Raw genomic sequence first — 23,320 nt, forward strand, 5'->3', positions numbered from 1 at the left:
TGGGTGGAAGATCACATTAACAAAAGTAGCAGTTCATGGAGAAGAAGGATTTATGACAAAAGCAACCAAAAGAGTTGAAATCTGTATTTTAAAACACTTCCAAAAGAAATATGGAATCAAGAGAAAGATTAGATCACAAAAATATTTTCAATGCTTAAATTTAGAATATTTTAGTAGTAAGTACCTCCCTCCAAAAAGTAACTACTTAAACAATTAATTTTGAATGATTATAAAATTACAATTCTTGGTTTTCAAAGCTGATATATGGTAACCCAGTGTAAGGACATTGGTGCTAAAGTTGGTCTGTTACATGGCTTTCTTACCTTTTTGTTTAACTTATTCTATGTTTGCATTAATTCGGGACCCCTAATATAAAGCATTATATGCACAGGCTTCAAGTACATGGAATAGAAAGGCATTAAGCAATATTCCATTGGCTAATACTCAGTAATAAAAAGAAACAAAGTATTGACACACCTGGATGAATTTCAAGAGAATTATGCTGAATGAAAAAAGCCAGTACCAAAAGATTACCTACTGAATATTACAGGGTTATTTCCCCCACAGCCCCTCAAAATTTACATGTTGAATATCTAATCCTCAGTACCTCAGGATGTGACTGTATTTGGAGACAGGGTCTTTAAAGAAATGATTAAGTTAAAATAAGTCCCTTAGAGTGGGCCCTAATCTCATCTGACTAGCATCCTAAGAAGATGAAATTTGGTCACACAAAGAGACACCAGGGTGTGCTGGCAAAGAGGAAAGACTGTGTGAGAACACAGCAAGAGGGTGACTATCTACAAGCCAAAGACAAAGGTCTTAGAGGAAACCAAACCCACTGACACCTTGATCTTGGACTTCCAGACTCCAGAACTGTGAGAAAATAAATATCCATTTTTAAGCCACGCAGTCTGTGGTATTCTGTTATGGAGGTCATAGAAAACAAATACACTGCATCATTCCATTTACTTAACATAATTCTGAAATGAAAAGGTTTTAGAAATGGAGAGCAGATTAGCACTTGCCAAGGGTTAGGGACAGAGGGAAGGTAGATGTAGCTACTACAAAAATATAATAGAAAGGACCCTTGTAGTGATGACAATGCCCAATATCTTTACTGTGGTGGTAGATACACAGACCTTACATGAGAAAATTTTACAAAATGAAAAGCATACCCATATGCAAATGACTACAAGTAAAACTAGAGAAATTTGAGTAAGGTGGTGGATTTGTCAATGTTCATATCCTATATGAATATGGTATAGTACTATGTAATGTTGTACTATAGTTTTGCAAAGTATTACTATTGTGGTACTGGGTAAAGGGTACACATGGGATCACTCTGTATTATTTCATACATCTACATGTGAGTCTATAATTATATCAATAAAAATCCAGCTAAATAAAAGGCATCATCAATCAAGATGTCCTTTTATAGGTGAACGGATATGCAAACTGGTAATCCATAGAAAGGAATATTATACAGCAATAAAAAGAAATGAGCTATCAAGTCATGAAAAGACATGGAATTTTAAATACATAGTGCTAAATGAAAGAAGCCAATCTGGAAAGGCTATATACTATATGATTCCAACTACATGACATTCTGGAAAAGGTAAAACTACGGAGATAGTAAAAAGATTAACGGTTGTCAGGGGTTTGGGGGGAGGGAGGGATAAATAGGTGGAGAATAGGGGATTTTTAGGGCAGTGAAACCACTCTACATAATATCATGCATTTGTCCAAACTCATAAAATACATAACATAAAAATCAACAATAGTATAAACCATAAACTTTATACTATGTTACAATAATGTGTCAATATGGCACATCAATTGTAATAAAGTATTAGACTAATGAAAGATATTAATAATAGCAGAAATGGGGGAAACATCGGTTTGCTCATCAGTTAAGTATCCAACTTCAGCTCAGGTCGTGGTCTCATAGTTCACAGGTTCAAGCCCCACACTGGGTTCTCTGCTGTCAGCACAGAGCCCGCTTTGGATCCCCTCTCTCTCTCTCTCTCTCTCTCTGACCCTTTCCCACTTGAATGCATGCATATGGGCATGCATGTGTGCTTTCTTTCTCTCAAAAATAAATAAATATTAATAACAATAATAGGGGAAATGGGGGAGAAGAATTGAGGGAGTCTTTGGAAACTTACTATACTTTCCCCTCATTTTTCTCTAAAACTAAAACTACTCTGCAAAATGAAGTCTATATCATCAAACTTCTACTCCCAACCCTACACAGCCCACAATCTCTACTCTACCTGCCTGCTGAAACACCCTTTACAGACTCCTCAAAAGACCCAAGGAATCAGCCAATCTAGTAACTTCCAACTAAGAGTTTTCAAAAATAGTAACAGGAACAACACTGCAGAGAGGGAATCCTAAATTCATCCATAGGAAGATAGCATGCTATCAGTAGATAGCATACATTCAGTAATTTTCCTTTGTCAATACAGGATCAAATCATGTGCATGTGGAAACACTGGTTATCTCATGCCCATGAAAGAACTCTGAATTGATGGAGTCACATGGTTTCAAATAATTTTAAAATGGAATGTGATTCTTAATAAATGCCATTAGGATAAAAAAAAATAGGTTGTCACATGAGATTCATAGGAGAAAATGATAAAAGAAATTCTCAGTAGTTATGACACTGCATATTTGTCCAACATGTCTTTTTAAGGCTTGGAAAACTGACCCCAAGAAGTTTAAAAGCATCCTCAAGGTCTTAAGACAAATTAAGAGCAGAGGCAAACCTGAAGGGAAAGTTTCAGACTCCAGGTCCAGTTCTTACCCACAACAGCCTCTGGACTCTCAATACAAACTCCTGGCCTAAGTCCTTTCTCTCCTGAGTCTGCTGGTATCTTCCAGTATACATCTCTGGGGTCTAAGTGATTGACTACACTTTAAGTATTATATACATAAAAATGGTCTGTGGCAGTTAGGAGTTAGGTCTTCATTAACTTTGTCCTTTAAAATATCCTTGACTGATATGGAATGAGATCATTTCTGAAACCTGCCTGATTGCCAGTTTCTATCTGGTTGAAAGATCCCAAATAACTCATTAAAAATTATAGAGGACACATGAACCTACAGGATGTAGCAGAGCAGAACTGCAGGAGAATGGGAGTGAGTAACTGAATTAAATCTACTCTTTAAGGCTCAAGGCAAAAATATCTCCTATCTTAACAGTAAGACAAGAGCAGACACTTCTAAATCCTCAGATACTTACATTAAACTAATTTGGACCTTTGGACACTAAACTCAGCTTCTGTCTCCTGAACTGTGACACATGCTCACATAAAAGCTCCTCAGTGACCTGAACCTTGTTCCCCTCTCTGTGGATCAGGATACCTTTGATGACTCTTGATGGTGTCATTGGCATTTAACAGGTGCTCTCCATTTATGTGTTCCCACTGGCTATTTTAAGTAGCAGTGAGCCAAAACATACAGAATTGCCATGTGTGTTCTCTACTAATGACTCTGTGACACACGGATGTGAAAATTGGGAGCGAGAAAATAGCATATTAGTCAACAGCTCAGATTCAGGGGTCAGAGAGTCCTGAATGTGAACTGCAACTCTATCACTTACCAGTTTGTAACCTTATATAAGTCACTTAATCATAGGAATAAGTTGTGTGCCTACTATACTCCAGGCATTATTCTGTATACTAGAGAAGGAGCAATGTACGAAGAACTTAGTGCTTATCAGGGACAGAAAGGGGTTTTCCAACAGTAAGTAAACAATAAAAGAAAATTTCTGAATGTGAAAAGTTCCAAGAATAAAATACAATGCGGATGGAACGATACCTAGGTGAGATCTATTTTTGATTGGGTGACTAAGGAAGGCATCTCTGAGGAGGTGATGTTTTAGCTGAAATCTGAGTAAAAGAAGTAGCCAGCTATTCAATGAAGTGGCAGAAGAATTTCCTAGGAAGATGGAATTAGTAAGTGCAAAGATCCTGAGGCAGGAATAAGTTTGGTGTATTCAAGAAAGAGAAAAGAAAGAAAATAAGGAAAGCCAATGTGCTCCAATGCTTGTTTGGAGCAAAGGAAACAAGGGAAAGAGCAGAGGAAAAATAAGTAAGATCATTCATGCAAAACACCTTGTACAGCGTCTCACACATAATAAGAGCTCTGTAAGTTACAACTTAAAAAGCAATAGAATGTAAGGATATCTTTTGTTGGTAAGTCTCAATAAGTATAAGCATCTTCAGAACCAATATCCACTGGCAACACTGATCAAACCAAACACTTTTAAACATCTATCCTTTAATGTATTTTACATTTCTTCAATAGCGACTGTACTTAATGTAGAAATTTATTTCCCCTAAGTGCAGAGCCACCACTCACCAAATCGCATTCATAAGGATTCCTTCTCAGTGATGCATATTTTCTGCCAAGGCCCAGCATAAGGCTCATGCCAAGATACATATTTGCCCAATAAGCTGTAATGGTTTAATATATCAGGTTGAAAATCCACCATTTGTATTTACCATGTTATGTGAATTAATCCTGTATTCTGAAACTATCATTAGAGCTGCTTTCAGTATAATTAATCAGCGTGGTGCATCTTGAAATTATTCTGTATGAAGAGAGTGATTGCAGCTCGGGCCCCTAGCATTCTGTTGGTAAAGAATTTAATTGCGAGATGCGCTATTTGTCAAAACAATATGAAACGGGGTGGGGGACAGTGGGAGAGAAATAAAAAGTATACAAATATTTCCTTCTTTATTTAAGTGCCTTTAAAAACAGACTGAAACTGCAGAGGTAGGGCATGTATTTTAAGAATCCTCTAAGCATACCCTATAATATTTTGATTCAGAGCCTCTCTGGGCTTTTGAATAAATAACAAGGATTCTCCAAAATTTACAGAATCAGAATTCACACATACACATAAAAAAAACAAAAGCAGTGAGTTGCCTTTTACCATCATTTCCCATGTCATCATTTTTAAAAGAACACATTTTTGGTAGGAATTCGGGATGAGTAACCTGGTGGTTTCTCCTGGTGGTTTCCCATCCCCCACACAAAATGACTAATGAGTGAAAGAAGATTGTTTGTCTCCTCCAATAAACATGAAATAAACATGAATTTAGAGCTTGCTGTTCTCTCTGCTCAGAAAATTCTTCTGGCTCTTCTCAAGATGATTTGTTCTTATCTGTTAGCTCTGGTCTTAAATGTCACTTCCTCACAAGTTTTCCCTGGTCACCCACTTTAAATTAGGTTCCTATCCCCTATCCCACATGTATTCTCTTTCATAGTATTAATACTCTTTAGAGCAATAGTGAAAATTTTTAACGATTTGTAATTATTCATCTGTAAACATTGCAGCAGCCAATGGTAACTGTTACCCACACATCCATTTCCTCTCTTCCTTGGGCTGTACAAGTAGATACTTGCAGGTCTCTCTGTGGTTATATATGGTCGTGTGACAGACTTCTAGCCCATAGAATATGGGCAGATGTGACAAGGGTCATTTTTAAGACCAGGTTTTAAGAAGTCCATGAGCCCCCTCCATATACTCTTTACCCTTAAGCTGGATGGATGGAGACAATGAAGTTCTAGAGGATAGTGGAGACACAAAACAAAAAGAGCCCCAGTCCCCAAATCGCTTCATGTACAAGATCTGTCCACTGACCAAGAACACCTGCCTTGTACCGCTATATGAGCAAGAAATAACCTGTTGTGTATGAGCCATTATATTCTTTGTTCTATTTATTATAGCAGCTAGGATCATCCTAACTAATAGACCCCAGCTAGAATATGATCTTCATTAGGACAAACACCCCGTCTTTCTTGTTCATCATGATATACTCACCATTTACCACATCAATAAATACTACTGAGTGCATGCATGCATGAAGGAAGGAATATGTCTTAAATTTATGTTCATATATAGTCACAGATTTAACATCTATACATGAATATAGATTTGTAGCCTATGGAAAATTTTTGTTGAAGAGATAAGATGAATTTGGAAATGATACCAGTCCCTAGGTATTATGGCATCTACTGTGATGACAGCTTGTACCCAATTCTTGTCCCTTTCCTCACCATCCTCATGCTGCCAGCCCCAACAAGGAAAGCTATTGATAAGGACTTAGATCTTAACCCGGAATTGTCTAGCTCCTGTCAGTTAGAAACCAGACCCATGACATGGTTTTAACACCGTCCTTTGACATTAGCATCTTTTTAGTGTCAAGATGAAGAAACAGGCTCTTTAGTCACAGTGAATTTCTCCCTGTCATGAGCTGTTTCCATCCTAACCTACCTCCACCTTTTCCCTTCCTCCCTACTTCTTCACACCCACCAGAACTGAATGAAGCCTATATCCACTGTTGTATTAAAGCAAGTTTGTTACCCAAAACACAGCCTGGGCATTTCAAAAGAAAACACCCATTGTATATTAAGAAGAATAAGGAAAAAAATATTGTACCAGATTTTCTACAAGGTTTATTCCATAATGCCTTAAAGTATGAACACAGCTGAGCTCTGCAGAAAGTGATTAATTTCTTGAAAACGCTAAGGTCACACTAATTGACATGACCTGTGTAATTAAGTAGTCTCTGTTTACACACCAGAAGCTCAGCCGCTGTGAGGCTGAGTTTGCTTGACAGAATGTCTTTACATGTCAAGAGATCAACAACCTTTCTTATGTCCTCCTCAGTCACCTACACAGGCCCCTGATTGCTGTTCAGAGGAGACATGCTCTGGCATGGCTGTATGAAGATCAGGCTGGCCTGGTGAGCATACAAAATGAGATGAGAGGAAAGTGGCATCCATGACTGTTGGAGAGAGCCTATTTAACAGTCAGAAGAGCACGTTTTTCCATCAGATGTCTCTAGGTCTAAGGTTTTCAATAACTTAGAACTGGGAAAAGCCACATTGATATGTCAAGGGTAGACCAGAGTTTTCTCCTGCCAAAAAGACACTTTCTCATCCCTTCTCAGAGGCAACAATAACATAAAATCAACTTTCTAATGGTACACTATGAGAGAAATGATGGAAATTATACATCTTATTCACAGGCAACGTTCAACCAGTATCTCTATGACACATCTCTGTCAGCCAGGATAGCTGCAGGGAAGACTGATCTTTCCCCCTCTTGGTTCAGTCCTAAGATTTGGGAACTGCAGTATGATTTTGTCACAGAGTACTCTGAGATATCTGGAGCCACTTTACTCATGTTCCATCTAGGTGATGGGTCTTTTTGGCTCTGGAGAAGTGGCCCACACCTCCCTAGGTTAGGTGAAGCTCAAGCAATCTTCTGAGTAGTAGCTTCTTTTTCTAAAGCTCATACAAATAAAAATTGGCCAACACTGTAGCTCTGTTCAGAAACAATGTTCAAGTTCTTCTCCTTTCATGCAACTCCACTCTCTGCCTGATGAACTTTGGTGGTATTCCAATATTCTTCATGCAGATGGTATCTTTAGGCCTATTATAAGACAAGCAGCTGGCTTTCCTGAGATTCCAGCATACATTCATGGGTAGCACTATGGCTCTTCGATGTTGAGAGACTTCCTTATTTTCTCTGCAATAGGGGTCTTCCTATAGATACTGGACAAGTTCTTTACTGCTCTACAACATTAGATAACATCTGAGTCAGAATGATGAGTTAAGTCACTGCCTCCTTCCTACTTAGTAAATGTGTGCTTTTGAACAAGTTTCTTAACCCCTCTAAGCCTCAGTTCCTCATTCCTAAAATTACATTTCATAAATATAATATTGGCACATTCCTAACAGGGATATTGTGAAGATAAAATGAAAACTTATATAAAATACTTAACACAATACTTCTCATATAATAAATTAGTTTTATCATCATCATCATCATCATCATCATGGCCAATGTCCATAGATGTACATCAAGGTACACATTTGGGCATGTATATTTATACACACATATATGGAACACACTGAATGTTGACAGAAATATAAACAGTCATTTCCCCGGCATTTAATGTAATCAGAAGTAAACCAAGATAGGGAACATAAGAAGAAAAGCCAGCTTGTGGTGAAAACACAAAAAAAGAAAAGAAAGATGATGACAATGGAGTTTGGGGCCCACTGGGTGAAAGCTCCTAGAAGTATCCAATAGGCAGCTGGACTTGTAGGTTTGGATCTAGATGTCAGGTCTCAGGGCGCCTGACTTAACAGTTCTGAGTGCCTGACTAGTGGTTAAGTTGCTGAGAATGGAGAAGATACTCAAGAGAGCCTACAAAGTGAGAAAAGATCTGGACCTCTAAAGAAAACTTAGGGAAGAGCAACATTTACGGGAGAGGAAATAAAGAGCATCCCTTTGTAAAGGGCTGAGAATGAGTGAATGTTGTTGTGTGGAATCTGAGGAAAAGATGGGTTCAAGAAGGATGGAATGGCTACAAGCACGAAATGATGCAGAGAACACAGGAGGAAATAAACATGAAAGAAACAACCCAGGCGAAAAACTAGAAAGGTTCAGTAGGGCTATTTGAGGTGTTACTTTAATTTTATTGAGGCAATTTCTCCATTCTCTAATTGCATAAACACTCATGTGCCAACATGTGTAAGACCACATGCTAATTGTGGAAAAATTATAATTAATGAGACATGTAAACATACACAGACACAAAACAAAATGAGTCAGTGTTCGTTCTGCCACAAGCTCCCTCTATCCTCTCCCAGGAAGTGACGAGTGGGTGATGGGAACAAAGCAGGTTAAATCTGAGATCCAGTAAGGAATTTGTCCTTGCTGATGGGAAGAGCTTTTCTTCAATGCAAAAATTAACTCTGTGGTGGTCAAGGTTGCTGCCCATATTTAGAGGAGTCTACCTACTTGAGGACAGTTGGAGACTCACAGGGAAGAGCGTATGTATTTGAAGGACAGTATGGACCTTGTGTCAGGCAGCTCTCATGCCTTGTAACAGAGAGCACTCATTGGGATGGTCGCACTGTCACCAGGAAGAGTCTGTCAGAAGTCATCAGGTATAGAACTGAACCAATGAATCTCAACTAGGAGATTCACTGACAGAGAACACTGACAAATGTCTGGAGACATCTGGGGTTGCCATGACTGGGCTAGGGCATGAAAGAGTTTCTATGGATAGAGGCAAGTAACAAACTGTTAAACATCCTACAATGTGCAGGACAAACCTCCCCTCCCCCATAACTGCATAAGGATTATGCAGTCTAAAATGTCAATTGTGCCTAGGTTGAGAAACCCTGTACTGAAATAATGTTCCAGTTTTAGTTTATCACAAGTACTTTCTCTAAAAGCTTACATTTACATTTTATCATTTGCAAATTAGTTATGCATACAAAACGTTTTTACTCATATGTTGTAAAATAAGCAGAATGATAATTTTTACTCCATTTTAGAGTTGAGGAAACTGAAGCTTTCCAGAAATTCAGTTTATGCCCCCTCATCTCAGTAGCCCTTCTACTAAGTGAAGAACAACTATTTTATCTGCAAAAATAAAGCTTTCTAGACTCTATAAAAAATAACAGACTGAGTTGGTTTCTCATCCCACATAAGAGCTACATCTTATAATTTAAGACCTTTAGACATTTTACTAGCCGGTCCTATGAGGGAAAACAAAGCCTCAGAAGTCTTATATAATACTCTTAGGTCCCCAATGTCACTAAAGTCTACCTTTAACTCTGCTGCCCTGAGAAGCACAAGAAAGTTGATCCTGATATTCGTAAGTCATGACACGTGTCTATTAGACATGTTTATTAAACATGAATTGGTTTGTGCCTGGATATGCCTTGCTATGATATAACCCAGGCTCGGTCAAGGGAGATAGATATATGGCTCATCTTGGGGCCAAAGCAAGCTGCAAAACAGTTTATAATGAAACCCAATCTCATGTTTCAAGACACTGAGCAATATACACCTAGTGACATCACATGTTTTGTTTACCAGCAAAGCTAATCCCACTCTACACACAAAAAAAATCATGTGTGGGAAGCAAAGCACCCAAGTCTACCCACTTGGGGTCAGCAACTAGCCAAAAGAAACATTTTCCAGGAAACTAGGAATCCAGGCATTCTCTTCCTCAGATCTCTCAGGACAAAAGGTGGCAAGGCCAAAATGATTTTACAAAAATTCTTCAGAATCTTGGGAGAGAATGTCTTCTTTCTACCAAATTTGTCTTATTAGTCTCTTTCATGAGACTAATAAGTCTCACCTCTCAAAAAAAATCATCTTGGAGACAAAGAGATCTTGACATCTAAAAATCAATGCTTGGAGCACCTAGGTGGCTCAGTTGGTGCTGGACTCTTGATTTTGGCTCAGGTCATGATCTCATGGTTTGTGGGTTCAAACTCAGTATTGTACTGTCAGTGTGGAGCCTGCTTGGGATTCTCTCTCTCTCTCTCTCTCTCTCTCTCTCTCTCTCTGCCCCACCCTGCTTGTGTTCATTCTCTCTCTCTCTCTCAAAATAAATAAGTTAAAAAAAATTTTTTAATAAAATAAAATAATGAAAATCAATGCTCAGAATCATCCCATCCCTTTCTCCCATGTGCGAATGTACAGCTAAAATTCTTCAAGATCCTCTCAGAGATCATGCACGTCAATCTACACTTCATGCTGACGAACTATACCCAAGAATATACTTTAAACACCATGCTGTTTTCACTGAAAGACCATATGGACATATATATCATTACATCACTCTGATAGGAAAACTAACACTGATCATGCAAAGATTTAGCCATAAAATGAGATGGAAGGCAACACAAGTCTAGAACCTTGCTCCTTAAAGTGTGGTCCATGGCATTAGCATCACTTGGGAGCTTGTTAGAAATTTAGAGTTTCAAGCCCACCTGAGACCTCATTAGCAGTTTAACAAGATCCCCAGGGCATTCTTGACACTTCTGAGTTTGAGAAGCACCACTATCTAGAACTTAGCAACTTTTCCTAAAACCCAACTACCATTTTGTGTCTTCGAAATTAACACTTTACTTTCACATCTTCTTCCATCAGTAAGTGTATAATTATATGAGGTGAACATACCACCCACATATGGTGGCAGATCTGACTGCTGCTTGAGGACCTTCACACATGCTGTAGAAGGACATTGCTGACACAGAACTGAGTGTCACCCATATCACTCTAGATGTGCCCACCTGCATCAGGGTCCATTTTTAATGGACACTTACTGCTGACAATTTCCAGGATTGGAAGAGGAGTACAAAGAGAAAGAAAAGAAGAAGAGGGCATAATTCTAAAACAGAACAAAGATCTTATTTAAGAGTTTTCTACTTGTAAAACTTTAGAAAGAATGCATCATTTCTATGTACTTCACTTACCCGGAAGTGGTTGAAGCCTAAGAGTCCATTCAGGAAGCCAAACTAAGCTCAAAGGACATCACTGTCTCAAACAGTGAACGCAGGTGGTTTGGTCCCAATTCTTCCTTCATAAAAACAACTCCAAGAACACAGAGACCTGGGGGACCAGGAGCCTCACCTGCTTTTTACATCTGGGGAAATAACTAGACTCTATATCTTCTTCTGCCTAAGACTTTTTTTTTTTTTTTTTTTTACCCTCTCCTTATACTCATGCCATTATTGAAATTTAAGAAAGACAAGACAAACCCACCTGGAATCTCCGCATGTCACGTGGATTTCCTGCATTCTTTAGGCAATTTTGGTTACATTTGAGGAAAAATTTCAAGAAGAACCTGTGGAGAAACAAATTATCATGGTTAGCATTTCAGTCCTGACACGGAAGGGGGGAGAAAAAGTAGTAAGCCGCATCTGGGTTGTGCATTCTATTCTCCGCAGATTTTCTGAAATATTTAGAATGGTGTTAGAGTCACTATTTTGTTTAAAACTTTAGCCTTTGTTTTGTACCCAAGCTGGATTTGTTCTGTGAAAGAAACGTTTTTAGTGCTGCCAACAGATCTCACAAAAGAATTAAGCCCCCAAGGAAGTATTTTTACTCAGACAGAGGGAAAGTCTTCACCGTAATTTAAGGTAGGTTCCAATTGGGTGTAATTGCCTGAGAATTACTCATGGTCCCCAACAACATGTAATTTAAGCCCCGTAAATTAACAGATGATGAACCAGCAAAATGTATGCTGGATGAATATGAGGACATGGTAAACACTTTTTATTTCAGCATCTCCAAATAAAATCGTCTAATTAGTAGTACCCACGAGAAGTAGATAAGATTCACGTACTGACTGAAGTCCTTTGACTTCTCAAGTATTTCCTATATGTTTTTCTTATACTGCCTACTATAGACAAAAGCTATTTTGCGAATGAATCAGAACCTCACTGCCACCTTGGTCCCTGAGTTGGTTCTAGGGTGAGATTCATGGGTTTTACTTGCTAGGGTGACCAAAAGTCCCAATTTCCCAGGAACAATCCCAGTTTACACCAGCTATATTACTGTAAATATTATGGCACCCACGTTAACTCTCAAAAGTGTCCTGTTATGGATGATAAATTAGATGGTGACCTTATCACTTATTTCTTTCATTGTAGTTGTTAAAGTCCATTACACAAAGACAGCAGGAATCAAAGATGTACTATTAGGAGATTAATGCTGGCAATCTATATGTTCTTCATTTGCTCATGTTTGGGGAAAGAAGCATTTTAAAAGCCACCCTAAGTTCTCCATTCCCTTTTACTTTTAGGCCTACAGATTTCAGGCCAAAATATGTCCCCCAAACACCAGAATGCATTAAAATGCCAGTCAGTTAAATTTTTCCGGCATGTTCTTTTCTTCACCTTTCTCCCACTTCAAGTCACCTTTTCCCACACTGGAGTACAAAATTCCCACCTCAATGCACACAGTCTGTGAAGAACTATCAACCCATGATGCCTCAGTCTGAATTTAGCTCTGAGCACAAAGTCTATTAACCAAATAACACAGGGGTCCTCAGTAAGGAGAACATAGCACAAAGTCACACGAGGTTTAACTGGTTTCTGACTACTGAACTGAGAGAGGTCCTAGAAGAATCTCTCTCCTCCCCGGTTTCTTAGAATCTGGCAACAGAAGAATATGGTGTGGGAGTAACTCTGAAAAGTGACGATAACTTTGTCAACTAAAAGAACATTTTAAAATACAAACACTTTCCTGAAACGACGCTTTCAACATCATGCACCATTCAACCACCCATCAATAAAAGGAAACCTCTGAATAATCATTTGCCCCTACTTCCAGGTTCTCTCCATAGAGGCCAAAGTTTATCAACACTTCACACAAGATAAATGACTCGTGGAACACCGCTGAAGCCCAAACGTGTAAAATGGAATTGGGCTCTGGCACCCCTTCCCCAGTACAAAGAACAGCACAGTCATTCCCGCCAGCAGTCAGCTGGTCCTACTCAAGTCCCCTTTCAATAGGGCAGACTTGGAAAGAGAAAGACGTTTGAGGGAGTGGTCATAACCCCAAGTGCCTCAGCATTGTCCTTTCCTCTGAGCTCTCAGAAGGCAAGAGCTGGGTGGCCCTGTGATCACACATGGCTTTCAGAAGCTGAAATGGTGAAGCTCAGGGAGAGAGAGAGTCGGCCATCTTGCTGGGGTTTAAGCCAAAGGCACCTGAAATGTAAAAACTGGCTGCCTCTTTCAAGCACAGCTGGTTGGAAGGGCATATTTAAAAGCCACGCCAAGCCTCAGGGGAGGACTGATTGCCACGAAACTGACAGTGAGAAACAGTGTGGTACAGAGGAAAAGCCACAGCCTTTAGAAATACCCAGAATGGGGTTCACGTCCCAACTTTGACAGGTACTGACTGCTTGTGTGATTTTGGATAAGTAGGTGAACTTCTCTGCTCCACACTTCCTTTATCTATAAATTGGGTATAAGGACAGTCCCTACCTTATAAGGCAATTGTAAAAATGAACCGTGATAATGCCTGACACATGGTAAGCATGGTGATGGGGCCAGTAATAATAATGGCTCCCATGAATTAGGTGCTTAACTTATGTTCAGCAAGGTGCTGAGAACTGCAAATACATTTTGCCCATTCAATCCCCCTAAATAACCTCTGCTATCAATCCCATTTTATGGATGAACACATTGAGGTTCAGAGAAGTTGAATAACTTATCGTAAGGTTAGCGAGTCTGGAACTCAAATTTGGACAGAGCCTGTGTCCTTAACCATTATGCTTATAGTAGTTTTAGTAATAACAGGAGTAGTGAAGTACTGATATTAGTGCTAATTATACCATCAACAGTAATTGCACCACAATGGCATTTGTGCCAATAAGTGTACAAATAAGAATAAGTATTGGTATTATTATTTCCATACCAGTAGCATAAATATTGTGGAGGGAGACATCACCGCCATTCTCCCTCCAGTGCCCCCCACCCCTGATTCCCCAGGGCTGATAATATTGCCGCGGGTGTGTGTTTAAGACATTTGAGCCCAGACCGACAGCCAGATTCAGGTTGTGTTAGAAGAAGCTGTCAGCACACCCTCTGGCATCTTCAAGTCAGACAACTGCTAGCCACCATGAGGGGGGCCATCTGGTGCCAAAATGGATTTTGAAAGGCAGGCAAACAGGACGCTAGCTCTGCCAGAGAGAAACAGAATCAAGGGAGCAGGGGATCTTCTGCCTTAACGATGAGCAGGGGCGAGGTGCCTGTCAGCAGCCCGTCGTTAGCACAAAAGCTATGCCGGGCACACACCGGATCCCTGTTACCCTAAGCTGCCCTGTCACCTGGCATGCTGCCAGAATCTCCTGCCCGCCCTCTCCACAGTGGATCGCTTGCTGAAATTGAAGGCTTGGCCATCTGTCGCAGGGAAGAGACGGCATCAACGGGTGCCTGGGGCCTCACACAAGCCCTTATGTGGCAAAGACGCTCTGAAGGGCCTGTTCTTTTGGGGAAAGCCAGCCTTACCCCATGGGGAGCCTCAGGAATTCTTTCAAAGTTTCCCCTAAGTACATGCCAAATGCCTGACCCTTTCGGATCGCACTTCCTTAAAGGAACTGAGAGGACTTAGAAGTAGGAGTTAAAAATATCCCCACTGAGGGACAGAGTTAGATGTAGCACACACATTTTGGGGATGATTTATCAGGCTGTTTTTAAGGCATTTGTAAATGGGGGACGCATGCATGTCTGCTGGCCTATGGAGAAGATCTCAGATTCTCAGGAGGCTTTTAACAAAGAGGAGGTTATTGTAACTCAAAACCTCACTTTTGTCTCATGAATTACCACATTTTGTGTGGCGGATATGTTTGATAAAGTGTTGTCAGGAGAAAGAGTGTGACAGCCTTATCCCAACCGTGGGAAATGAACTAGAGACAGGGCAAAGCCCCTATTGACCCTGTAGAGTTCCAAGGAGTTCCAGAAACTCCAGGAAACAGCCCAATCAGAACTAAACTCCAGTCTTTTTTTTGGGGGGGGGGGATGGAGAGGGTGGGGCAAAAAACCCAACACCTTTCTGGTAACTTTCAATATGAATAATATCATCTTATGTTCATACAGTGTATTATGTGATTCAAAGCACTTACATCTCTATAATCTCACTAAATCCTCATAGAAGTCCTATAAATTAAGCATGCCAGGAATCATCAACCTATTTAAAAGGAAGAAAACTAAGACTCAACAAAATTAAGATATTTATCTACAGTCAAAACTAAACTCATAACCTATATTGGTCAAAAGACTCCTTATGGTATATGTTTGTTTCCATGAATTGCAAGACTTTCTAAGTGACCTTAGCCATCACTTATTTGAACTGTTTCATTGCACATATGAAAACATTGAGAGATCAGAAGACGTGAGAATAGCCACACAGTTATAATAGTTACAACAGCTGGAACTACAACCCACGTGTTCTGACTTCTAGTTGTATGATTTTTTTCAAGATAATGTAGCTTTTCAAAAGCCAACCCAATAAGAGCTCAACAGTTGAGCCATTGAGCTTTTTAGAATACTAAAAATTAGGAAAGTGGTGGTCATAAAACCAAAAGTGACAGCCTATTAAAAGTTGTGTTTAGGTTCCTCAGTCAGGCTAATGTACAACATTAGCTCATCACTGAACATTCACTGAACCGAACGCACACATTTGTAGAACAAAATTGCTTATTCAATGGTTTACTTGTGTCACATTTTACCAACCAATAGATAGTACACTGGGAATTCTTCTATGTGACTAGCAGAGTACTGGATACCAAAGATACCTCTAGGCTCCCCCAAAAGGAAAATTCTTTGACATAGCCAACATGTTTTGATCCATCTATATGAGGATGTAAAATAACAACAATAATAAAAACCATCTCTGTATACCCAGAACATGACACAAGACTCAGAACTCAGTGGGTTTTTAGTAAATCTGTTCACCTAAACAGAATCCAGGACTCCCAAGGGATAGAAATGAGAACATTCTACAATAAAGACAACAGTAGAGAATTTTGGACAAGAACTTGGGTTGGAGATAAGATCCCCATGGGTAAATTTCTGCAGTGGCCTTACAAAAACATGAAAATAACAGTACTTCTCTCCAGGACCACTGTGTGGCTTTTGTCATAACCCTAACTTTACTGTTTAATTAATTGTGTGACTTTAGAGAAATTACTTAACTTCCCTGTACCTTAAATTTCTCATCTGTAAAATGTGGGAAATAACAGAACCTGCTTTAGAGGGTTATTGAGAATAAAATGAGTAACGTATGTGAAATGTTTAAATAGTACCTGGCATAGAAAAAGAGATAATTATTTTCATCATCATTTATTTATGGCAACTGCTCACTGCCTAGCACTAAGAATGTTCAGATTTTCAGGTACAAAAAGTATTCTTCTGTCTGTGAATGTTAAGGTTAAGAAAAGAAGCAAAGACCTATGTAACTGACAAGAACTACAGATTTCATTGAATGACCTACAAAAAGAAAAAAGAAGAAACCAAGGAGAGACAATAATGACTAGAGCAGTTTTACCCAAAGGCCAAGACACATAAAGGAGAGAGGTAGCAGCTTAAATCATGGAGGACTCCAGCTAGTCAGAACTGAAGGGCACACACAGTAAAACCGACCATTAGGCAACAGCTTGTACATCATTAAATATTATGCAAAGCATTGCAATAGATCTAGGGTGAGCAGGTTGACTTTTTACCTCCTCCACCCAAATTCTGAAAAATCACGTTTGGATGTTTTCAGCTGCTGTCATAATGTCTAGGCTGGAAAAGACAAGCATCAAGGCACACCTAAACCAAGACATAAAACCCCCATTTGCAGTCTTAAGGCTCCCCAAAAGTTCCTCTGACTTATGCCCACAGATGGTTATGTGGCAGATGATCCTTGCCAAAGAGATTCAGGACACGGAGACTCACTCTCCCCCAATGCAGGAAACAGCTGTGTGGAAACAACTGTGGGGCCCCTTCTGTGTGAAGTTCAAGTTGCTCGCACACACGCTAACTGGAGGGTAGAGAGGGAAATGCCTCACGAATCAAAGGGCCTTTTTGGAGAAGTCCTTTCCTTAGACTGCCCCATCATCTCTGCTTTGACACCGAAGCATAGAACTGCCTGCCTCCATGATCAAATCTACTGCCCAGACATACCCAAGGAAGACTTTCCAGGAGTACGAGTATTCTCCCAAATTGAAAATGTTTAACCAGAAGGCAACTATCCCTACCCAGACCTCTCAAGTTGCCAGGGGCTGTTTCAGAAACGCCATCACTGTCCCATCGTCATCATCCGTGAAGAGGTAAACAAGACTCCCATGGCCACAGCCATGAAAAATAGGTCTCCCTTGAAAACAGAGGAGCCAAAACAGCTAGAAAGAAAAACCTCTACTTTCAATGCCAACACTTCTGGGTTCCTGGTACACAGAAGAAGTTGTAGAGTACAGTTCATCCATGTGAAAATATGATACCCATAAGTCTGCCAAAATCCCAAGGATGCCACAAGGGCAGACTGAGGAGGCCAAACCTGTGTAAGGGCAAAGGTCTCTCACCACCAGGCTGACCACTTTTCCTTTTCTGATATTAAAATGCACTAGTGAGAGAGTATCTGCCTTGACTCAAACCCCTGCAGTTCTGTTTGAGAGCAAGGAAGGAAGAAAGAAACAAGAACCTGAGGGGATTCTTTGCAGACGAAGCAAATTCTCTTCTCTGTCCCCACAGTGGAAGGTGGAATGGTACCAAGTTGTGGCACTATATTGGGGATCCCTGGGGGAGAGCATGTGGCTGCCCGTATTACTGGCTACTGACTTCAAGGAGTTTACTTTTTCCTTTGGCCAAGATCCCTCAGATCTTGGGCATTTCTGGAAAGTATTCTCAGCCTGAAAGGATGAACATGATCAACTTGAGAAGCATTTGTTACCTCAGAGTTTGGCCTTGATGAAAGGACATAATTAGTGGCAAGAATTTATAAATAAATAAATAAATAAATAAATAAATAAATAAATAAATAAATGTAAGGTATTGGGATAGAATAGCAGCAGATGAAAGAATTTAAAAATAGCTTTAAGGGGGCACCTGGGTGGTTCAGTCAGTTGAGTGTTCAACTTCAGCTCAGGTCATGATCTCACAGTCCGTGAGTTGAGCGCCATGTGGGGCTCTGTGCTGACAGCTCAGAGACTGGAGCCTGCTTCTGATTCTGTATCTCCTTCTCTCTCTGCCCCTCCCCCAGTTTCTCTCTCTCTCTCTCTCTCTCTCTCTCTCTCTCTGTCTCAAAAACAAACAAACATTTAAAAAATAAATAAGTAAATAAATAAATAAAAATAGCTTTAAGAAAAAGCATTCATTACACATAGATCTCCTATGCTAGAAGTCAAGTCTGAAAGCTAGGAAAAAGGATCAAGACAGTGAAAAGGGAAAGAGGGGGACAAATAACCAATGACCAATCTGGAAAGAATAAATTGAAACTTTTTAGAAATGACACAGAGAAGGGAAGCGAGAGCAAGGATGCTGCAGTTTAACGCCAACTACAAGGTTTGACTGGAAATTAAGTGAGAAAGTATGACATATCCAACAAGTTATAAGCTTGTGTGTTGTAGAGAAGGTGTTCATCTTCAGGGATCCTCTTTTACAAAGATTACTCAAGTGCCAAGTGTTTCTCGCCAAAAGTGCATTAAGGTACAAACACTGGCCCTTGGCAGGAATGAGGTAGATAACAAACTCAAGTGTATGTTTGTCTTTCTCAGGGCTCGGGACAGACTGAAGACATATCTGTCTTAAACCATTTTCATTACAAGGAACATGATCTTCAAGGAATCACCCAGCACCGAACTCCTGCAGACCAGGGGATAAGACTTGAGACATTCATCAGGTCTTGGAATCCTGGGTCCCTAGTGAGACTCCCTCTCCAGGTCAGAAAAGAGGCAAATGCGACTAGCAACGTTGCTTCAATAACAATGTCCCGCTCCAGAAAGCCAAGCATAAAAAATGAGATAGGAGGGGCGCCTGGGTGGCTCAGTCGGTTGAGCGTCCGACTTCGGCTCAGGTCATGATCTCGCGGTCCGTGAGTTCAAGCCCCGCGTTGGGCTCTGTGCTGACAGCTCGGAGCCTGGAGCCTGTTTCAGATTCTGTGTCTCCCTCTCTCTCTGACCCTCCCTGTTCATGCTCTGTCTCTCTCTGTCTCAAAAATAAATAAATGTTAAAAAAAAATTAAAAAAAAATGAGATAGGAGGAGCCTCAATGCCTCCACTTAGTAGTTATTATAGCAAATACATGAATATACCATGTGGAGGTGTGGAGGCCCTGTTCTGAGTGCTTTAAATGTATTAATTCATTTACTCTTCACAACAACCCTATGAAGTACTATCGCTATTCTCATCTCAATGATACTGAGATAAAATACTTAGGTAATTTGCCCAAGGTTTCTTATCTAGTAAGTGGTACAGCTGGGATTTGAATGTAGGCAGTTTGGGTTTGAAGCCCACATCCACTAAACTACAGTCCTTCGTATGTTATATATATTTTTTATTATATGGCAGTACACATCACTGACTATGTCTGACTATACTCTTACTACCATTTTCAGATTCATTCAAAATTAGAGATAAAGCCAACATAAAAATTTCTGGTATTGTCACTAGAATATTCCCAATTATAAATTTTAATTTGTTTCAATTTTGCCCATGACCACTCTTGCCTATTTCAAATGGATTTTAACTATAATGAAGGCCTACTCAGTGGGTGGGTCTGGTAATAGAGCCAAACCAAATTTGGAGAATGATGGCCAAAGCGAAACCAATATAATCTGGGTCTCTTGGGAGGAGTCAATGAACACCATTTCAAGGGTTTATTCATACATTATGTAGCTACCAGTCCCACTAGTCACTATCTTTGAATGTCTTTTTTGCAGACAGAAAGCCACAGGTTGAAAATCAAAGGCTTTTAATACCCCTCTGTTTAACACCCCTGTGTTTAAAATTTTAAAGCAGATTCATTTAGAATCTGATGTTAGAATTTCACTTTTCCTCCCGAGTCCTCAAAAGGTTTCGATATTAATTTCCCTTGTGAAGGTGACAGATGTCAGAGAGAGATCAAAAAGTTCAAATCCAGAGTAACTGAAGCATATGGGTTTTCTGGACACTCAACTCACTTTTTCTTCGAGATGTTATGAAGTATAAACATTCAGTACCATTCACTTACTCAACTGACAAATATTCCTCAAAAGCCTAACATGTACAATTATTCTCCTTTAATACCAATTGTATTAAGATCATAATTACTTTGGTTCAAGTTTTCCTCCAAAAGAAAAATAAAAGAGAAGGAAAGCACTTAAAATCAAACTTCCAGGAAAACTTCTTGACTCTTATGACAATAGGGTATTTGAATATTTGCCAAGAAAGGTCGAATAGCCATGGATCAGGGAATCTTTCAAAGTTCCCACAGATGTCCACATTCTACCTTTCCAGACACATTGGCCCTCCAACATTCTTTGCTTCAGTCACATTGAGTTACACCCTGTGCCCTGAACATAAAGTTTCCTTCCTGCCTTCACCATAGGCTGCATTCCTGGGCCTGAAATGCCTTCCCTAATTTCAATACCATCTCAGCTTCCCATAATTCTACTTTTCCTTACAGAAGCAGCTTAAATGCCCTGAGCCCATGAAACCTTCCCAAATACCCCAGCTGGAATTAACCACTTCCTCCAACATTCTGTTACAGTTCTTGTCACAATTGGTCTTCACGTATTGTATTCCAGGTACTTAAGTAATCATGTGCTTCTCCATAACACTGCAGACACTTTTAGAGTGCCATTCTATTTTCCACAGCACCTAGTATGGCTGCATAATAGAAAACAGAAAATGCATATCTGACTTAAATTGACTGTAAATATTAATGGCAGTAACTTTAAATTATAGCACAAAGATTATTTGTTCTTCTTTCCTTTTTCCCTATATTTTCTCAATTTTCTATAAGTAGGATTACTTTAAGAAAAATAAACAACTTTATTGTTGTAAAAACTGAAATGTCACTCAGCATAGAACCTAGGGAACGTTGCCCCCATACTGTGATGGATAAATTAAGAACTAAAAATGATGTGTGTCTTTGCCAAAGCCTTTATGCTCTAGATTTGCCAGTTAATTCAAATGAGAAGAGTTAAGAGCTACCCATCTTACACTTTGTAAAATGTAGATCATTTATTAGTTTCACATATGCATAATTCATAAAAGACTATCAACTGGGCAGATTCCACACCATCAATGTCCTCAATTTCCTACTTAAAACAATTCTCAACATCAAAGTTTAAAATATTATCTCTAAATTAAATTTGCCATTGTTCTTAAAACATTTAAGCATAACCCAAAGGTACAAAAGGACATGTAACTAATAATATGAAACGTATCTTCTCCCTCCAAAATTTTACATAACCTTCTAATGACTTTGTTGAAAACCAGTGATTAAAGCTCTTGATGGTTTGCTATTTCTTGGTTCAGAGTACGTCCTTAACTCATCCATTTATTCATTCAGTAAAATTCATTCATCTTTCACTCAGTAAGTATTTACTAAGCACCCACTATGTGCTAAGCACAAGTACAGAGACAACTCTGTTCCTGCCCTTATGGAGGTTCACCAAAGTATACTTCCCAGGGCCTGCATCAGAATTATCTGGGAAACTCACCTTGGTGGGAGTAAGTTAGGGGGTAAGATACTCAAATAATTTTCATGTACATTGAACCTTGAGAATTAATACCTAATTTATTTTTAAAAATCAACAGTAATGTTAATACTATGTAATAAATGCAATGATGGAGTTATGCATCGGTAATAGTGAATTGCAGAGAAGAGCTAGACATCTAATCATGTGTCACTGAAACTCATCACAATAACTTATGTCAAATCACCTCTGAATGAAAAGAACAATTGAATTCTCCTCACCCATTCCACCTCATCTCCAGCACAAGCCACAGAAAAATAAAGGAGTTTCTGGTTGCCAGAGTAAGCAGCTATTTGACAAATTTTTGCTTCAAAGAAAAGAAACAATCTCACTTTTCTACCAAAAATATAAAAAAGAAAAAAAGAAAAAAGCCATCGGCTGAAAAGCTGTGTCCCAAGAGAAAAATCATAGTCTTGCTAAAGATGAAAATTCTTTTGAAACCTGTTTAAATCATCATCATCCTTTTAAAAATCCACTCCATTTGTCTGTTCACTTTTCTGGACACTTTCCCCGGCCCAATCTCAACATCCCATCCTCGGCTCACACACCATTGGGGATAATAAATTTAATTTGAGCAAAGGCTCTCATGGAAAAAAAAATTACTGCATTCCAACACGTCACACAAGCCAAGTTCAGACAAAAACAAGTGACTCCTTAATTTGGATTTAAAGCTCAGGATCAGTCTCCAAATAAAAATGACCAGTGAGCATCATGCCCACAGAGCACTGACAATAATCTTATGAGCTCCAAATTATTCCAGTTTATATTATAATGATCCAATAAGTCTGTGTGTTCTAGTCCATAAAAATATAAAAAGAAATTTATCATTTTAAAATCATAATGCAAAAGAGAATCTGACACTTTATTAAGCACTATTTATCATGATATCATAAGGATGCTGATGGAAAATGAAACTAAAGCAATATTGTAGACGAACAATGACACAATTTAGTCTTTCTGAGGGTGCTTTGTAGCTCACAGGTCATACCCTCTTGCTCTCCCTACCGCATGTCACTCTCTAACAGCTTAAACCTGAAACACTGGAAACAAAACTCCAAAGAAGCTGTTATCATGAAAATTGGTCAAAAATTTAATAAAACAAAGAACACTAGAATGGAATGAGAACTTACAGATGATCTAGTCCAGATATTATTAACCTAGAGACTAGTGGATGATACACTGGAGTTCTTGAACACCTCAACATTGCATCCAAATTTTTGTAACACTTTTCTGTAGAATGGGTCCAGGGTTTTCACAGGTTGT

The 23,320-nt window shown here is 39.3% G+C and overlaps 1 protein-coding gene across 8 annotated transcripts in view; it reads right to left on the minus strand.

Annotated features, from left to right (window-relative positions):
- Positions 1-23,320, minus strand: part of EBF1 (EBF transcription factor 1) — a 391,381-nt gene that overhangs the window by 131,792 nt on the left and 236,269 nt on the right. For all 8 annotated transcript variants that reach the window (XM_060634863.3, XM_060634862.3, XM_060634867.3 and 5 more), the window contains exon 7: positions 11,594-11,675. In XM_060634863.3, the coding sequence (XP_060490846.1) occupies positions 11,594-11,675 (82 nt within the window). The remainder of the gene's footprint in view (positions 1-11,593; positions 11,676-23,320) is intronic.

This window comes from Panthera onca, chromosome A1 (genome assembly GCF_046562875.1).
Source record: "Panthera onca isolate mPanOnc1 chromosome A1, mPanOnc1 haplotype 2, whole genome shotgun sequence".
In the NCBI taxonomy this organism is placed as follows: Eukaryota; Metazoa; Chordata; class Mammalia; order Carnivora; family Felidae; genus Panthera; species Panthera onca.